The sequence below is a fragment of the Stegostoma tigrinum genome, chromosome 11 (assembly GCF_030684315.1).
Source record: "Stegostoma tigrinum isolate sSteTig4 chromosome 11, sSteTig4.hap1, whole genome shotgun sequence".
Lineage (NCBI taxonomy): Eukaryota > Metazoa > Chordata > Chondrichthyes > Orectolobiformes > Stegostomatidae > Stegostoma > Stegostoma tigrinum.
This window is the reverse complement of record NC_081364.1, coordinates 63,968,503-63,984,975: the sequence shown is the minus strand read 5'-3', so window position 1 is coordinate 63,984,975 and position 16,473 is coordinate 63,968,503. Positions and strand designations below refer to the sequence as shown.

Here is a 16,473-nt window from a genome sequence, read left to right as displayed (position 1 = left end):
CTTTGCCATTACTTTGAAATTGGAGGCGAACTCTAGTTCATAGTGGAATGTAGGAGAGCATTTCATTCAACTATTTAAGACAGGAACAGAGGGAAATAAGGAAATTTTCAATCGGTTAGCCGAGCCTCTGTTGTCAGTAGCTTGATAAAGATAAAGTAACTGGACAGCTTGTGAATAACTGATTAGAGAAAGTAAACATGGATTTATAAAGGGCCATGCCAGACAAATCTAACTGCACTTTTTGGAAAGGAAGTAAATTAGTGTACAGGGAAATATCTGTAAATGTTACTTATGTGGATTTCCAGAAGGAATATGATAAAGGCCAATGTAAGAAACGAAGAGTTAATGCCGAAATTCAAAGAACTTGGAAAACTTTAATCTCATAAAGACCAATAACTTTAAGAGATGTGAATTTCTCAGTGACCTGTGCAAGGTATGGCATGATGCATTTTCATTTCAAAAAAAATTGTTGTAACAAACTAAAATCATATAAATTAAACATTACTTAGTAGTGAATGAAACACTAAACCTTTGCACAGCTGAATACTTAATGCCATTTTTGGATTTTGCAGTGCAGTTAGTTTTTGTCATTTCAATAAATGATTTGGTTGTGAAAATAGGAGGTATGGTTAGCAAATTTGCAGATGACGCCAAAATTGTTGGCCTCTTGGACAATGAGAAAGTTTGCCTTGATCAGATGGCCTGTGGAGTTGCAGATCATGTTTAGGTTTGATAAATGTTAGGGGCTGCATTTTGGTAAGACAAATCAGAGCAGGATTTATAGACTTAATAGTAAGTGGGAAGAGTTACTGAACGAAGAGAACTTGGATTGCAGGTTCATAGTTCGTTGAAAGTAGACTCGCAGGTAGTCGGCGTAGTGAAGAAGGCATTTGGTACACTAACTTTATTGGTCAGTGTATTGAGTATAGGATTTGAGAAGTCATGTTGCAGCTGTACATGACATTGGTCAGGCCATTTTTGGAGTACAGCATTCAATTCTGGTCTCCCTGCTATCGGAAAGATGTTGTTAAACTTGAAAGCGTTCAGTAAAGATTTACAAGGATGTTGCCATGTTTGGAGGGTTTGAGTTACAGGGAGAGGCTGAATAGGCTGGGGCTATTTTCCCTGGAGAATCTGAGGCTGAAGAGTGAACTTATAGAGATTGATAAAATCATGAGGCATATGGAAAAGGTGAATAGTCAAGGTCTTTGCTCCAGGGTAGGGAAATCCAAAACAATAGGGCATAGGTTTAAGATGAGAGGGGAAAGACTTAAAAGGGACCAAAGGGCAACTTTTTCATGCAGAGTGTGTTGTGTGTATGGAATAAACTGCCAGAAGAAGGGGTGGAGGCTGGTACAATTACAAAATTTAAAAGGCCAGATAGCTATATGAATAGGAAGGGTTTAGAGGGATATGGGCTGGCAAATGAGACTAGATAAGTTGAGAATATATAGATGGCATGGACGAAGGGTCTCTTTCCATGCTGTACATCTCTCTGACTCTATGACTCCCTCAACTTACAGGTGATCCCCAATTTATGAATGAGTGATAATGGGAACTGCAGATGCAGTAGAATTCAAGATAACAAAGTGTGAAGCTGGATGAACACAGCAGGCCAAGCAGCATCTCAGGAGCACAAAAGCTGACGTTTCGGGCCTAGACCCTTCATCAGAGAGGGGGATGGGGAGAGGGAACTGGAATAAATAGGGAGAGAGGGGGAGTCGGACCGAAGATGGAGAGAAAAGAAGATAAGTGGAGAGGAGAGTGTAGGTGGGGAGGGGATAGGTCAGCCCAGGGAAGACGGACAGGTCAAGGAGGCGGGATGAGGTAGTAGGTCAGAAATGGAGGTGCTGCTTCCTCCCACCTCAAGCCGCACCTCCATTTCCTACCTACTACCTCATCCCGCCTCCTTGACCTGTACGTCTTCCCTGGACTGACCTATCCCCTCCCTACCTCTCCACCTATCATCTTTTCTCTCCACCTTCGGTCCGCCTCCCCCTCTCTCCCTATTTATTCCAGAGCCCTCTCCCCATCCCCCTCTCTGATGAAGGGTCTAGGCGCGAAACGTCAGCTTTTGTGCTCCTGAGATGCTGCTTGGCCTGTTGTGTTCATCCAGCTTCACACTTTGTTATCCCGATTTATGAATGTCCGATTTATGAATGCTGTACTGACAAACATAGCCCCATACAGGCGTGTAATCATCTGTCTGACATATGAATATTTCCTGTACTTATAAACAGCTACTTTTATATTGTCTTTCATTGTGTTACAATTTGCGTCAAATCAACAGCGAACAGACTCAAGAATGGAGCTCATTCATAATCTGGGGACTGCCTGCATAGCCATGTGGAGATGAGGATCTTCAACTCAATCCCAGTCTCTGTTGAAAATTTCATGTTTTCCAGCTAATATTGACTGTGTCCCAGTCCCTGATGAACTCACCTCCATTCTTGTAACTCACTGGAGTGGGCCAGAGATTTTCTTGATTGTAGTGACTAAACCTCACATCTTTTGTATTTGTGAGTTTTTGCATATCCCATACTCTATCTATCCACCATCTTGGTCTTTGTCATTGGCCCTGCACTGCTGTGTTGCACCATCTGCAGGACAACTGCTTTTCTGTTGAACCATGATGAAGGGTGTAGTCAATGAAAGCTTTTTGTTTGCACTCAATTAAGTCCTATGTCTTTTGGTCCTTTTTGTCAAAATATTTGTGATGTTTCCTGATAGAGAGACCAAAAATCACTTCTTAAATGCTTGTTATGGTGGACTTTAGGTTTGCCCAGTTCTATAGGTCGTTCATCCTGATTGTTGGATGTTGAGAGGTTGGTCATGAGGTGCTGATTGAGGAAGGGCACTTTGGTAGTAACTTTGAAACTTTTAACATTAATTTTCTATTGCCTCTGCTTTTTCATGCTTTGCTGATGGAAATAGTAGATCAGTTAAGATGGTGATTAATTCATCAACCCACAGTATCTGCAATGGCATGACTGTTGTGGACACTTATGCCAGCCATTGCTCAGATGATAACTTGATCAAGTCTTAGTATCTGGATTGCACATTTTGCCACATAGTAATTCATTTGACTCATCAACAGAAGAGTGTTGGTTCTGGTAAGGTTATGTTCTAGACATTGCGCCAGGAGGAGAATTCTACTGAAATTTGGTTTTCCTACCCTCAGCGTGCAGAGATTCATGACTCTGGCACTGAAGTCCCCGAAGATGATCAGTTTGTTGCTTGCTGGGAGTTTTTCTATAGATGCTCAAAGTTGGTATAGAATCGCTCCTTGTCTCATCTGCTACCTCAATTACTGATTCCTTGCTGGGCTGAGCCTTGAGACTTTTCCAGAAAAAGGTTGAGTTAGATTTTGATCTACAAGGATGTCAAAAATGATGAGCAACTGCAGAAAAGTCGAATTAATGTCTTAATCAGATCAGCCGTGATTTTATTGAATGAAATAGCAGTCTTGCTGGGTTGAATAGCATACTCCTGTTCCTGTTTTATATGACCTTGTGATCTTTCTTTCATCCGTTGGAGAATCTGGGACTAATAACCTTGTTCAAAAATGAGCAACAAATTGTTTGAGATTGAAATTCAAAAATAATTCTTCATACAAAGAATGGTAGAAAGTTGAAGGTTTTCTTTGCAAAAGATAATTAACACAGGACAACGGTTCATTTTAAAATATAAGCTTGGTAGACTTCTGTAAACCAAAAGTTATTTGAAGATATGGAACAAAGGCAGTATGTAGAATTGGGTCTCAGATCATTGACACAACAGGTGCAATAGCAGTAAATGCTACAGCCTTGTTCCTATGCAGAATCAGCACTGGCAAAACTTGTAATAAGGTGCCAATCCAGTATCGTTTGAGCACAGGACTACAACTTGTCTTAAACATTGGAAGCTGTGCCAACTGCACGCTGCTAAGCAATTGTAGAAAAGACTGATCAGGTGAAATCTCTGCAGTTCTGGCATAGCCAGAAGTGCACAATCGTGATTAGTAAAACTAATAGGAGGAGGAGGCTGAATAAGCGTTACAGTCCAAAATAATGGCTGAGGCTTGCATGGGTGCAAACGACAAATCTGAAGTTCTTCCAACCATCCTCAACCAGATGTACACCACGAGGATAATTTGTACTGATCTCCTCCTGGGATCTCCATCATCACTGCTGCCAGAGTTCAACCAATTGAATTCACTCCAACTAAATGGCTGAGAACACTCCAAACAAAGGTGTCTGGGAACCTGGCAACATCTCAGCTGTAATACTGAGAACTTGTTCTACAATACTAGCCATTCTTATATTGAATTTTTGTTTCTGAAGAAGGGCCCCAACCTGAAACATCAACTTTCCTGCTCCTCTGATGCTGCCTGATTCGCTGCGTTCCAACAGCTCCACGCTGTGTTATCTCTTATTCTTCCATTGAAACTGTTTCAGCACAACCGTGACACTCACTTCCTACATCCGAAGTTTATCATCATCAACAAGGCACAAATCAGAAGTGTGATGGAATACCGGTCACGTGTTTGAATGAGCGTTGCTCTAAAAAGCAATCTCAAGAGGATGAACATTATTGAAGATGACTTAAATTGCACACCTTGAACATTCACTCCCTTCACCACTGGCATGATGTGTTTCCAGTTTGTAGGATCCACAGGATGCATTGCAGGAACTTGCTAAGGCTTCTTCAACTGCACCTCAGGTGTAGCAATGTCCATTACCTAGAAGGGCAAGGGAAACAGACATACAGGAATATTTCACCATTCTCCTTCAACTAGCACAGCATCCTGACTTCAAATCTTTAGTCATTCTTTCATCATTATTCAGTCATAATCCTGGAGTTAGCTCCTGAGCCCTGCTGTGAGTCTATGAGCACAAAAGAAGTTCATGAAGACGGATTGCTGCCACCTTCCCAAGCATAATTGGGAATAAGCAATAAATGCTGGTTTTGCCCGTGATAGTCCCACTCCAAAAATAAACAGGTGAAAAAAAACAACACAGGTACAGGCCCTTCAGCCCTCCAAACCTGTGCCGACCATCATGCCCTAATTAATCTAAAATCAAACCTGCCATTTTTCAATCCATATCCCTCTATTTCCTCCCTATTCAATCAAAAATCGAACTTCTTTCCTACAACCACTGTCGTCTTTATTCCTATATGTTATACTTTAGGATGTTTCATTGTTAAAAATAACATACATTTGCAAAAAAAAAATCAAGTAAGTGAGAACAAACTTAAAAGCAAAACTGACAAACATTTACGCAGTATTCCACTCAAATGAAACAAACACACTGCATTTCTTCAAGCACATAAGATATGTTGCCTTTCATACCCTGAACAGCAGACAAATATCAAAGTGAACACTGCCCCGTTAAGAGACTTGTAACATTCCCAGCCATTTTAGTAATCTGTTCTGAGTCATCCTAAATGGTCAGTGGAATTCTTTGAATGCATGCATCCAATTCAATGTCAAATAAATAATTAGGCAAAATTTCTGCTTGTTGTATGTTATTCAATCAACATAATCCAGGTAAGTGGTTGCACTTGCATATACGATGGAAGTGTTTTAAATGCAAGCAAGTTTCACCCCAAATCAATAATGCTTGTACTATCTTGCTTGGTTGTTTACACTTCAGTTTACTTGATTCACCCTGCCCACAAATTGGTCTTGCCCCCATGTGAAAATTAAAAGACACCTCCATTTGTGCTGATTCAGGAAGGCACTAAATCACGTTCACTTCGTGAATAAGGATAATGAGGGACATTTTAAAAGATGTTTCGTATGAAACTAGTATGTAGCAATTACAGTAAGAAATGCTTCAGATGGTTTTTAAGGTCCTTCGTTAATGTTTTTCAGTCAGGCTACTTAGATGTGAAGGATGGGCAACTTTATTAAAAATGCCTATTTTGGCACTATACCTTTTTTAAAATTAATGGAACATCACTAGCTTACCACTTTAGTAGATATCAAAAATATTTTTTCTTGGGAAACAACAAAAAAAATTGCTGTAAGATTGCAATATTTTGTTCAGGAGTGATTTTGTACGTTTTAGAATTATATAGATTTTAGATATTTTTCTGAAATATGAAATGGTGAAAAGTTGTATTTTTAACACCACTATGTTGCAGAGAAATGTACAAGGTGCATCTTTTTACCATTGGAAGGTCAGGAGGAGAACTCTGTGGTGTAATCTTATTGTTACACGTGTTTGTATATGTTTTGGAGAAGGTGGATTTGATACGTTTGGGAATCAAGCTGGCATTTGGGGCCTTTGGGGTGAAAAGCTGCATAGCAGTAGCCTTTTGGGTTTTTACGTGACAGTTTGTCACAGAATTGAGAAAGGACATTTATGCTCAGATCTCCAGGAGGTCCGCAAGCAAAGATTAATCTCTTTCCCACTCTTAGTAGGGAAAAAAATCAACAATACAATTTGAAGCAGCTGGTCTCCAACACTTGCAACTCAAAAATTCATTGAATGTTGCCGTTAGTTTTTATAAATTTAGTTTTTTTAGATCTAAATATCATTTTGTTTTCTACTGTTCTGGCAGTCACCCTATTTCTAAAACTATATGTTAAGATTTCATTCATAATTTTTGGCAGAAAGAGTTTGCTTTTTATTTCGAAGTAATGTGGAATGACAAATACGTAAATCTTGCACTATGACATATTGTAGAATGGCAAGGTTTCCATGTCTTGGTCTCTGCACGATAAGTCTTGACTATGCTGTCATGCAATGGAGAAGATAAAGTATTTTTGAATAGATAATAGATATATGTAAGTTGTGATAAGTTTTGAGTTCCAGGGATGAAGGGCAAATTATGGCTGGGTTTTTTCTGTTGGCTTCTGAGTCTCAAGGTCATGTTGAAATGTGGTTAGACGCTCACATTTGGCAGAACTTTAACTGTGGCATGTTGTTGGCAATGATGTAACTTTGCATCATTTCCGCCCTCTCACTTGTTTCACATACAATTCTAAACAAAAATTTAAATGTCAGTGTCATGTGCGGGAGTTAGATGTGATTTGGTGATGAGGCAAACTTTTCATTGGTGAAGCTATCAGTTTCCAGTGCTGCAGATACGACAAAAGACATCCTCAACAAAAAGGGTGACTCTGTGTTAACAGCCAAAACTTTTCTTGAAAATGCTGGTGCTCATCTTCTACAATGGCTTCTCTGAATGGCTGCATCTCGACCACACTCTCTGCTGCTTGCTGTTGACATTATTGCCTGTTTCTGATGGTAAAGCTCCTCTTTTGTTTTATTTTGTCCTCCTTATCTCCAGACTGCAGGTATATTGGAGGTATGAGATGTATCAGTGCTCCAGCAATTGAACTATGTGAAGAAGGTAGGCAAAGAGATGAGAACACACTGTCATGGATTTCACTCATAGCTGACCAGTGAGATTTTCAACCCTTCATTTGTCTGCAGCCAAAACTCTTGCAATGCATCCAGTGTGCCACACTTTTCCCACTTCTCTATGCCCAATACGCCACACTAATCAACCTGTCACTCCATTAGCCCTGGTGCACTGTTATTGGTCTCAAGATTCTGTGTAACCTACTTTTCTCCTGTGTCTCTTTGTGCCTATCACCTTTAAATCAGCCTGCTTAAGGTGCTGTGAGATTCTTGTGCTTTACTGCCTTTATCTTGAAGGTGGATTATGTTCAATTAAAAAACGTTTTATGCTAATAAGTGTTCATTAATTACTTAAATACTAAAAGTACAACATACTACTGACTTAATCTTAGAATTTTACCATCCATTGAAAAATTAAAATTCTGGCTCCAGCCTAATTTAATCACCTCACGATCCATGTTTCTCCCTCTTTGTGGGACCCAGACACTCCCTTCCGGCCATATTCCACTGTAATAGAAACAATCATTCAGTATGATATTCCCCAGGGTGGCCATTTAATGATCAGAAAATAGACTTGCTGCCCAATTAAGGGTGATATTCTCAGTCTTGAGGCTGGAACATCAGCCGGATGCCTTCAAGATTGGAAGCAATAAAAGGCAAAAATGGAAGGTGAGTAAGGGCTTGGGTACTCCAAAATGGAGTATTCTTATTTAAAAAGTGTTTTAATGAAGAGCAGGGGGTGGTTGATGACATGGAAACTAATGGTTCTGCATTGGCTGCCCTCTTTCAATGCATAACATTGTCATTGTGCACATGATAGTCTGAAATTGGTAGATTCTTCAGATTGGTCTTGAAGCCCTTACAAAATATGTAATAATTGTTATTGCTATCCGGTGTTGCAACAAAGCCTGAAGGAGCGCACCATTGCTATTCCATGTGTCACAACATAAAATAACGATACTTATTCTAGTTTCAGGATGGCTAACTAAATACCTTTATGTGCCTAATTTTCAAGCAACATTTTATTTTAACAAGGTTTCTTGATGAGTACAATAAAGAGATTCTCATCAAAACAAAGCCTAATTAATGAAGATGAAATAAATAGCTAACTTAGCCAGTCAATAATATAGAAATATAAATGCTTATCTCTCTACATATTCCCAAAGCATATGAGCACCTACAAACCGATACTTTTTTCTCTTTAAGAAGAGAAAGAAATAAACTGGTTTCTTTGCAGGGAATGGTTTTCTAGGGTTAAAGAGCATTTTGACCAATGGGTTGTTCTTGAAAGCAAAAGCATAAATATAGGATATTCTAGAGTGTGTTGCTCTGATGTTCTAGTCCAGGTGGTCAAGTCATTATAATCATGCATAGTTAATGTCTTACCAACACAGATTGCTGAGAAAATACGGTTTTACAATGTTGTTGCTATTACACTTTTGAAAAGTAAAAGGGTTTTGCCCTCAACTTAACAAGACGGTTTTCTTTTCAACTGATCAACCTGGCAGCTTGTTCTTAGCAAGCTTTCCTCCAGCTTAGTTAGTTCTTCACGGTCTCTGCTCTAACTGAATCAGATAGAAGAAACTTCACCAAGCCAGTCACAGTTCAAAAAACAGCCCCAGCAGAGGTTTACATCGAAGTAATCAGTTATTGCCAAGAATGTGATTTATAAGAAACCTTGTTAAAATAAATTTCCAATGTCCACTGTGAACTTTAAGTGGATCTCCTTTAAAGAAACCACTGTAGGCACTTCTACAAAACTTGAAATGAATCCATTTAGCACAATGCTTAAAAATTTAAGTCCTCCAAGCAATATTAAATGCAAAGTGCCTTTGCAGCAGTTGTGTCGAAAGCTTTTGGGTATTCTTCATATTCAAAGAAACTTGTAATAAATTTCAACTGAATGTTACTTGAAGTTCAGTCAAAGAACCAAATACGTATTGCATTAATGTCTGTTCAAAGGTTCCAAAGGTGACCAAAGAGCTATGGCATGATCAATACGATATATCTTCAGTGTCCTATTACAAACACTGTCTCATTGTACAAAAAAGTCCCAATTTCTATAAATATTAGTGTGAAGCTAGAGAAGTACAGCAGGCCAAGCAGCATCAGAGGAGCAGGAAAGTTAACATTTTGGTTCAGGACCCTTCAGAAAAATGCACTGGGAGCCCTGTCACAAATGCCAGCTCAGATAGTTTGGGAAGGCCTTGCAGTATGAGCGTTCTGGAAGCTGCCCAGTATCCTCCTCCTTTCTCCTGAGACCTGGATACATTTTCAGGCAGCGTGGAGTTGCCAGTCCCTCCAGTCAGTATTAGGTCACCAGTACAAGTGTTCTGCTTTGCAGAAGTAGCTCTGCATATCATCCATGGAAAATAACACTCCTGTTGTGAACTGACTAGTTCAGCCGAATTAATGTGCCTGATACTTGGGCATAATCTTATGCTGATACTGCATGTGTTATTTGCTGTTGCATGTCACTCTTCAGAAGGTTGGTCATTCTTGCCTGGAAAAAGCTTATGTACTTAAACATCTTGAGACATGAATGAAATCATTTGTGCATTGGACTCATCTACTTACAAAGCATGAGCTTGCAATGTCTCTGGGAATTCCTCCACATGCCCACAAACCTAGCTATTCCAGATACTGAAACTCGGACAGTAACTTCTTCCTTAATTTGTGCTGCAGCATTACTGTGACTGCTGTCCTTCTTCCTCTTCCATGTTAACCATCCACAAATGTATCTGATTCCAACACCATTTCATGCACTGTTTTTCTGTATGTTTCATCCAATCAGCCCAATTCTAATTATGCACAACAATCTTTCGACATGCAAATATCCGTACTTCAGGTTGTCAGGCGCTTGTCTGATGTAACAATGCATGGTTGGATACCTTTTCTTTCACGTGATGTCCAAGGAATGGTTGCGTACTGGATTAGCTGTTTAAGACTTGGTGAGTGTTCTGCGTTCAGGCATCTGATGCTTGCCTCTAGGCTACAATACCTGCAGTTTTAGTTACACAACCTTTCCACTTGACTTGAATTCATTTTCCTTCCCTTTACCTCTTTGTCAATGGCTTGTCCCTCATCCTCCCCTTGTGAGATTATTGCCCCCTCTAACGAAAGCAGCTCTTGTGTGACTGATCCAAGATCAGTTCCACCTGGGATGAGAGACTCTCTGTCTCCACTACTCGGTGATAGGACACATGTGCTATCTCCAACTTTTTCTACAATCTGTAATGGCCTCAGCGGTGGTGTCCCACTACTAGTATGGTCCCATCACCCTTGTATTATGATTTATCTTTTCCTGCAAGGTCAAGAAGAGTAAGGAACACATTGTGCTCCTACATGGAAATATCAATGTAGCATGAGCTGATAGTGGTTTTGCACATTTTACAGCATAAATGGCCTTCCTTTGCTGTCCATTGGACCGTTAACTCTACAGGCTCATGATAATGATGAGAGATGCCAACTAGCTTGGTCTGCTAGAACTTGACACATTTTGTTTACATCTTCAGCAATCTGCTAGAATTTGAGACTTGCAATTGAAGTTTATTTGCAGACATTATATTCTAAACTGCTTCTGATCACAGTTGCTTTGGGATGCAGACACTTGATATGACAGCAGGTGCAAGGGCAAAATGAGTCAATTCTGTGGTGGCAGTCGCGTGAGCAATGAAAGCACCCATGAGGGCATTTGGATATTAGGGTGAGCTCATCCTGGATCCGTTTTACAAGTTAATAATCTGTTGCCTATCACATACAGACAGAAAAAAGCCCACTACTCCACAAGGGAAGAGAAATGTATTATTTTAAAGTGGTGTGTTAACTGTCTTCTCATCCATGTTTCTCCTAGCGGTGGCGTCAGAGACACACACTGCAATGTAATTTTCCTTGCTCTGCATCTGGGCCCACTTCCGATCTTACCGAGATTTCAAAGTGGGTGGGCCTACCTCCATCAGAAATCTGCCTTCCTGGCATGAAAATAAGGTAGTCATGCACCTCCACAGAGGAAATAAAGGCAAAAATTACTGGAGAAATCAGGTTTGATAGCATCTGTGGAGAGAGAAACAGTTAATGCTTTGAGTTTGAAGAAAATTCAATATTAGACATGTAACAATGACACTGTTTCTCTCTGCAGATGGTGCCAAACCTGCTGATATCTCCAGAATTTCCTGTTTTAATTTCAGGTTTCCATTATCCAAAGTATTTTGCTTTTATACCTTCATGTAGGAGATGGATTCAGGTGTCAGTAAACTTTTGAACTCCCAATATCCATCTTGAAGACAAAATTCCGTCTCCCTTTGTACCTCCTCTGACGCACTACTTTAAAATAATCTCTTACTCTTCTCATGCAGATTTATACCATTTAAAAAGTATTGTGTTTTTTTAGTGTACAAAGTCGTTGGCCTCATATTTTCGTACACTCACATCTATCTGTCATAGTTCTGACAGATCAATTAACCTTATAAATATCCCTTAGAAATTATAATGTTTTGTAATTTTATGCTACCATGCTCAACTTGTTCTGGGATGATTGAGGGATAGAAAAATTAACAATTGTAAGTGTGTTGTTGATGATGCAAGCAGCCAGTATGGGAGTTTAGGGGAGCTAAATTGGAGGAAATTTCCATTTGTCTGTAGTTCTCTTTCAAATTTTGCTTCACATTCATTAGACAAGCAATTGCAAACTATTTAAGGCAAATGTTTATTGTATGTTGTGACGTAGAGATGTGAGATTGTTTAAGTCATACCTGTGTTTTATTTTATAGCCAGTTTGAGACAGTAGTTCCAGTGGAAGATCCCATTGTTACTGAGGTCACAGCCACGTTACAAGAGTGGATAATGCTTTGGAAACAGCTGTATGTGGTAAGTACATAAAAACTTTCTTTTTACTAATTATCATGAATTTTGCATGAATTGATTGTAAGTGCAACTCATTTGCAATATTTTCTGAAAAAAAATTGGTTGAATATTTTGTTGTCCAGACAAAATCTGGCATGGAACATATTGTGAGTTCTGAAAGAAAATAACTTGCACAAGTGCCATTGATTTGTGTTCCCATGCTCAAATAATTTCTTTTTCATCATTCGTCAACTGAGCTTTTGAGGTGATCCTTTACAGGAATACGGAGCGGTACTAGAAGCTAAAGATGTAATGCAGTACCGTTAGAAGGAAGATCTGGATAATTATAGTCTTGCTATTGCACATAAAACTGCTTCACAAAATGATGCAGGGTTTCTGTGACAATAATAAGTAGCTAGAGTATTACATTCAGTTGAAATTATATTTATATCATTGTGTGTAAAATTAAGATTTTAAATTGTATACTCATAGAAATGATGTAAAATGATATATAAAACATGTTGCATTGTGCCTTTCTATTCAGAAAAGCTCAGGTCTTGTGTGAATTTACTTTTGTTCATCAATGTGCTTGGCCTATAAAGGTAAGCAAGCATATTCGTCTCTCCCTTCTGCCATTATGTAGCCATCCACCACATGGTACAATAGGAACAGATGTTGACTTTGGCTCTACTTTTAATTCATTTCTTCTTGCTGAATGCTTTTCTTTTTCAGTCTGAGAATTCATCATTGCAGACTATCAACTATTAAGATTTCAAAAAATTGTGATTTGTTGATATTAGCTTCAGATGCTGTATATAGTTTATTGTGTATGGGACATGCCACTCTGGAGATTTTAAGTACTTACTTCACTGTTCCTCAGTTTAGTGAGAGGTCTTCATTCCCAGTTCGGAAGTTTAAATTCAGATTTGAATTTCGTACATATCGTAAAGCATATCATAAGACTTCATTCTTTTGATTTGGGTTACCTGGTTTGTTCAGAATGGTTTAGTGCGGTTTGAGATCTATTTAACTGGTCATTCTCTGTACTTGTTTCATCCCTCAATGCTTTTATTTTCCTCGCTAGTAATCTTTGTTCCGTCAGATATATCAGCCTAATTAAAGAATTTCATAATAGCCAGCACTGTTTAAAATTAACTGTAAATTTACTGGTGATAGTTTATTTGGACATTTTATAAGTAGAAAAAATGTCTTGGGTTTCTAACCTGACAGTTTCTAACAGGTGTCTGTAAGTGTGGCTCCAGCCAAATCAAAGGAATTTCAGGCAGTCAATGGCCTATCTCAAAGGCAGGGTGCAGCACTAAAGATTTTATGTTTGACTTTGATTGTGGATAGGTACAAAGCATAATTAAAAATGCTAGTAGAATATTTGTCTTTGACTCAAGGGGCCTGTCTTACAACGTCATGTAAGTTAAGTTGCAGATATATAAAGCTCTAATTAGTTCACATTCAGACTACTATGTTCATTTCTGGATACCTTACAATAGATAAGTAGCTTTAGAGGCAGTATAGCACAGATTCTTTGGAATCTGGGAGTAAGAGTTAAAATGATTATGAACATAAAATACATACACAAGACTTATATTAGAGGTTGTATAGAGAATCATGTGATGGTTTACTTGAGTTAAACATTTGTAAAAGATTCAGTATGGTAAATAGAAAGAAGAGAACAAAGGGTCATAAATACTGAACATACCTTCCTCCAAAAATCTATTCAGGTTCTGCCAGTGCCAATGCTGACACTAATGGATTTTTGTTAACCAAGTATACGATGAGCTACAGAACCTATGTGAATGTATGGAGTTATTATACAGATCATTCATGATTTAACTGAATGGTACTAAAGAGTTGTTCCTGTTTTGCTTGGAATGCCTTGTGAAACTGAATCCCTATCTCTGGCCTGATTTTGTAGCCACTTTTTTTTTTGGTTGGTCCAGTTGAGTACCTGATTAATGATAGCCTCCATTATGTTGATAATAGAGGATCCAGTAATAGCAACGATTCTTTAAGTATATTAATGGAAAAAGAATAACTAGAGAGAGAATAGGACTGCTCAAGGATCAAAATGGACACGTATGCATGGAACCGTAAGAGATGGGTGAGGTCCTCAGTGAATATTTCTCCTCTATATTTACTGTGGGAAAAGACATGAAAACTTGAGAACTTAGTGGCAATATCCTAGGAACAGTCCATATCACAGTAGAGGTGGTATTGGAAGTATTAGAATGTATGAAGGTGGGTAAATCTCCTTGTCCTAATCAGATTTGGATCATTTGGAATTGCAGTTCTGAAGAATAGTTATACTGGCCTCAAAGCATTAACTCTCTTGCACTATCCACACATCTGCAGTTTCTGGACCTGCTGATTTTCTCCGGTGCTTTCTATTTTTATTTCATATTTCAAACATCTGTAGTACTTTGCTTTTATTTAAGCCTGGGTATTGTTTCTAGTGTCTTACTGCATGTGGTCTTAACTATCTGAGGAGTCACAGATTCTGCTGACTGTAATGCAGTTTTCGATGAATAATCCTATTTATGGCTGTATGGTGGAGGGAAGGCCATTAATGATGGGGTCCGTGATACAGGCCTTAGGAACTCCTCCAGTAATTGATGTAGTGAGAATGAGACCATGGATAATTGCAATCATCTTCCTTTGTGCTTGATATGATTTCTCCCTGATTTCCATTAGCTTCAGTTTTGCTGGGATTCAGGGATGCTGCATTTGGGCAAATGCTACTTTACTTTAAAGGTCAGTCATTCTCTTCACTTCTTCAGTTCAGCTCATTTGTTCATGTTTTGAGCAAGACTGTAACGAGGCCAATTGTTGAGTGGCCCTGGCTGAACCCAAACTGAGTGCACTCTTACTTTCTTTTGTATTTTATATTTTGGGCATCACTGGGAGAAGCAGCATTTATTATCCAGCCCTACCTGTCCTAAACCACTGCAGTCCATTTGGTATAAATAGACCAATAATACCATCAGGGAGTTCCAAACTTTTCTCCCAGTCACACAGAAGTAACTGTGATACATTGCCAAGTCAGAATGATGCGTGGCTTAGAAGAGAACTTGCAGGTGAGGGTGTTACAATTTATCTGCAGACCCTTATAAATCCATCATGGACTTGTTAAGAAAGAAGTGTAAGGGTTTGTTGGGATTTTTAAAATTTTCATTTTGTTGTAAAATGACAATTGTATTCTCACTGGCATTGCTGATTTTATGTTAAATAATAAGCAAAGTAAATCCTTCCTGTTTTCTGGGCTTGATGTTTTCCAACATGTTGGCCATCATAAATCACTATCTGGGTTTCAGAACTGGTTAACTTGTGCTCCAGTTTGAAACCTATGATGGTATTTAAATTGGAAAATTCTAGAATATAAACAGAAACACATTATATTTATAAATACAGCTACTGAAATTAGACAAATTAACAAGCCTGTACCTGACTTGTAACCATTTTGAGAATGCTATCGTAAGACACCTTTATAGAAGAGTATCATTCGTGGCCTAAATGTTGTACTTATTTCTGTGTTTGTTACCATAGTCATTATGGAACAATGGTTTCTCTCCAACAAAGTTGGCATTGACAGTCTTTTAACCTGCCAGTTGCTTGTTAACAAGAATGGAAAGAAGCAGTTTACCATCTTGATAGATAAATTTCGCATTTAAACAGTAACTTTGTAACATTGGAACATGGCAAGAGGGGAGCAAATGAATAAATTACAGCAAGTGTGCCACACTCCTTCAGTAGACATCTAAAGCTCAAAACCTGTATCATAAAAGAGGATAAGGGAAGGAGTTGCATAGGAACATTGTGACCGCTAAGATTCCCTTAGTTCACACTATCCTGATAAAAATCAACAGTGGTTACATGAATTAAATCCCTTGTATTCAAGATTTTTATTAAATTCAAATTGTGCTACTAGTTATGGTAGAATTTGAATCTGTATCCGTGAGCTATTGCCACTGCCACACTACCTTCCCCGCTTGCAAGAGGATTTCATGAGGCAGTGGTGTGATGGTTAACAGTGGTGGTGGGTGGTAGTAACGTTGCAAAAATGGACATCAAGATTACCAGGAGTGGAGTTTGAACATTGCCAAGATTGGTATCAATGCTATTGTGATTGCTCTTCCGCTTTAACAGTTGGACAGCTTTACATGGAGTTATATTCCCAGTATAGGTGACATTTGCTGTGAACAGTGCTAAGTAAATCAGAGTAAAAGACCATAAGCACTGGGCAAATTTTCCACTTCACCCTCGT

General features: G+C 38.7%; 1 protein-coding gene across 5 annotated transcripts in view; it reads left to right on the top strand.

The window, feature by feature from the left end:
- dock3 (dedicator of cytokinesis 3) overlaps nucleotides 1-16,473 on the top strand; it is a 1,242,443-nt gene that overhangs the window by 612,193 nt on the left and 613,777 nt on the right. For all 5 annotated transcript variants that reach the window (XM_059649508.1, XM_059649506.1, XM_059649505.1 and 2 more), the window contains exon 5: nucleotides 12,125-12,221. In XM_059649508.1, coding sequence (XP_059505491.1) covers nucleotides 12,125-12,221 — 97 coding nt within the window. The remainder of the gene's footprint in view (nucleotides 1-12,124; nucleotides 12,222-16,473) is intronic.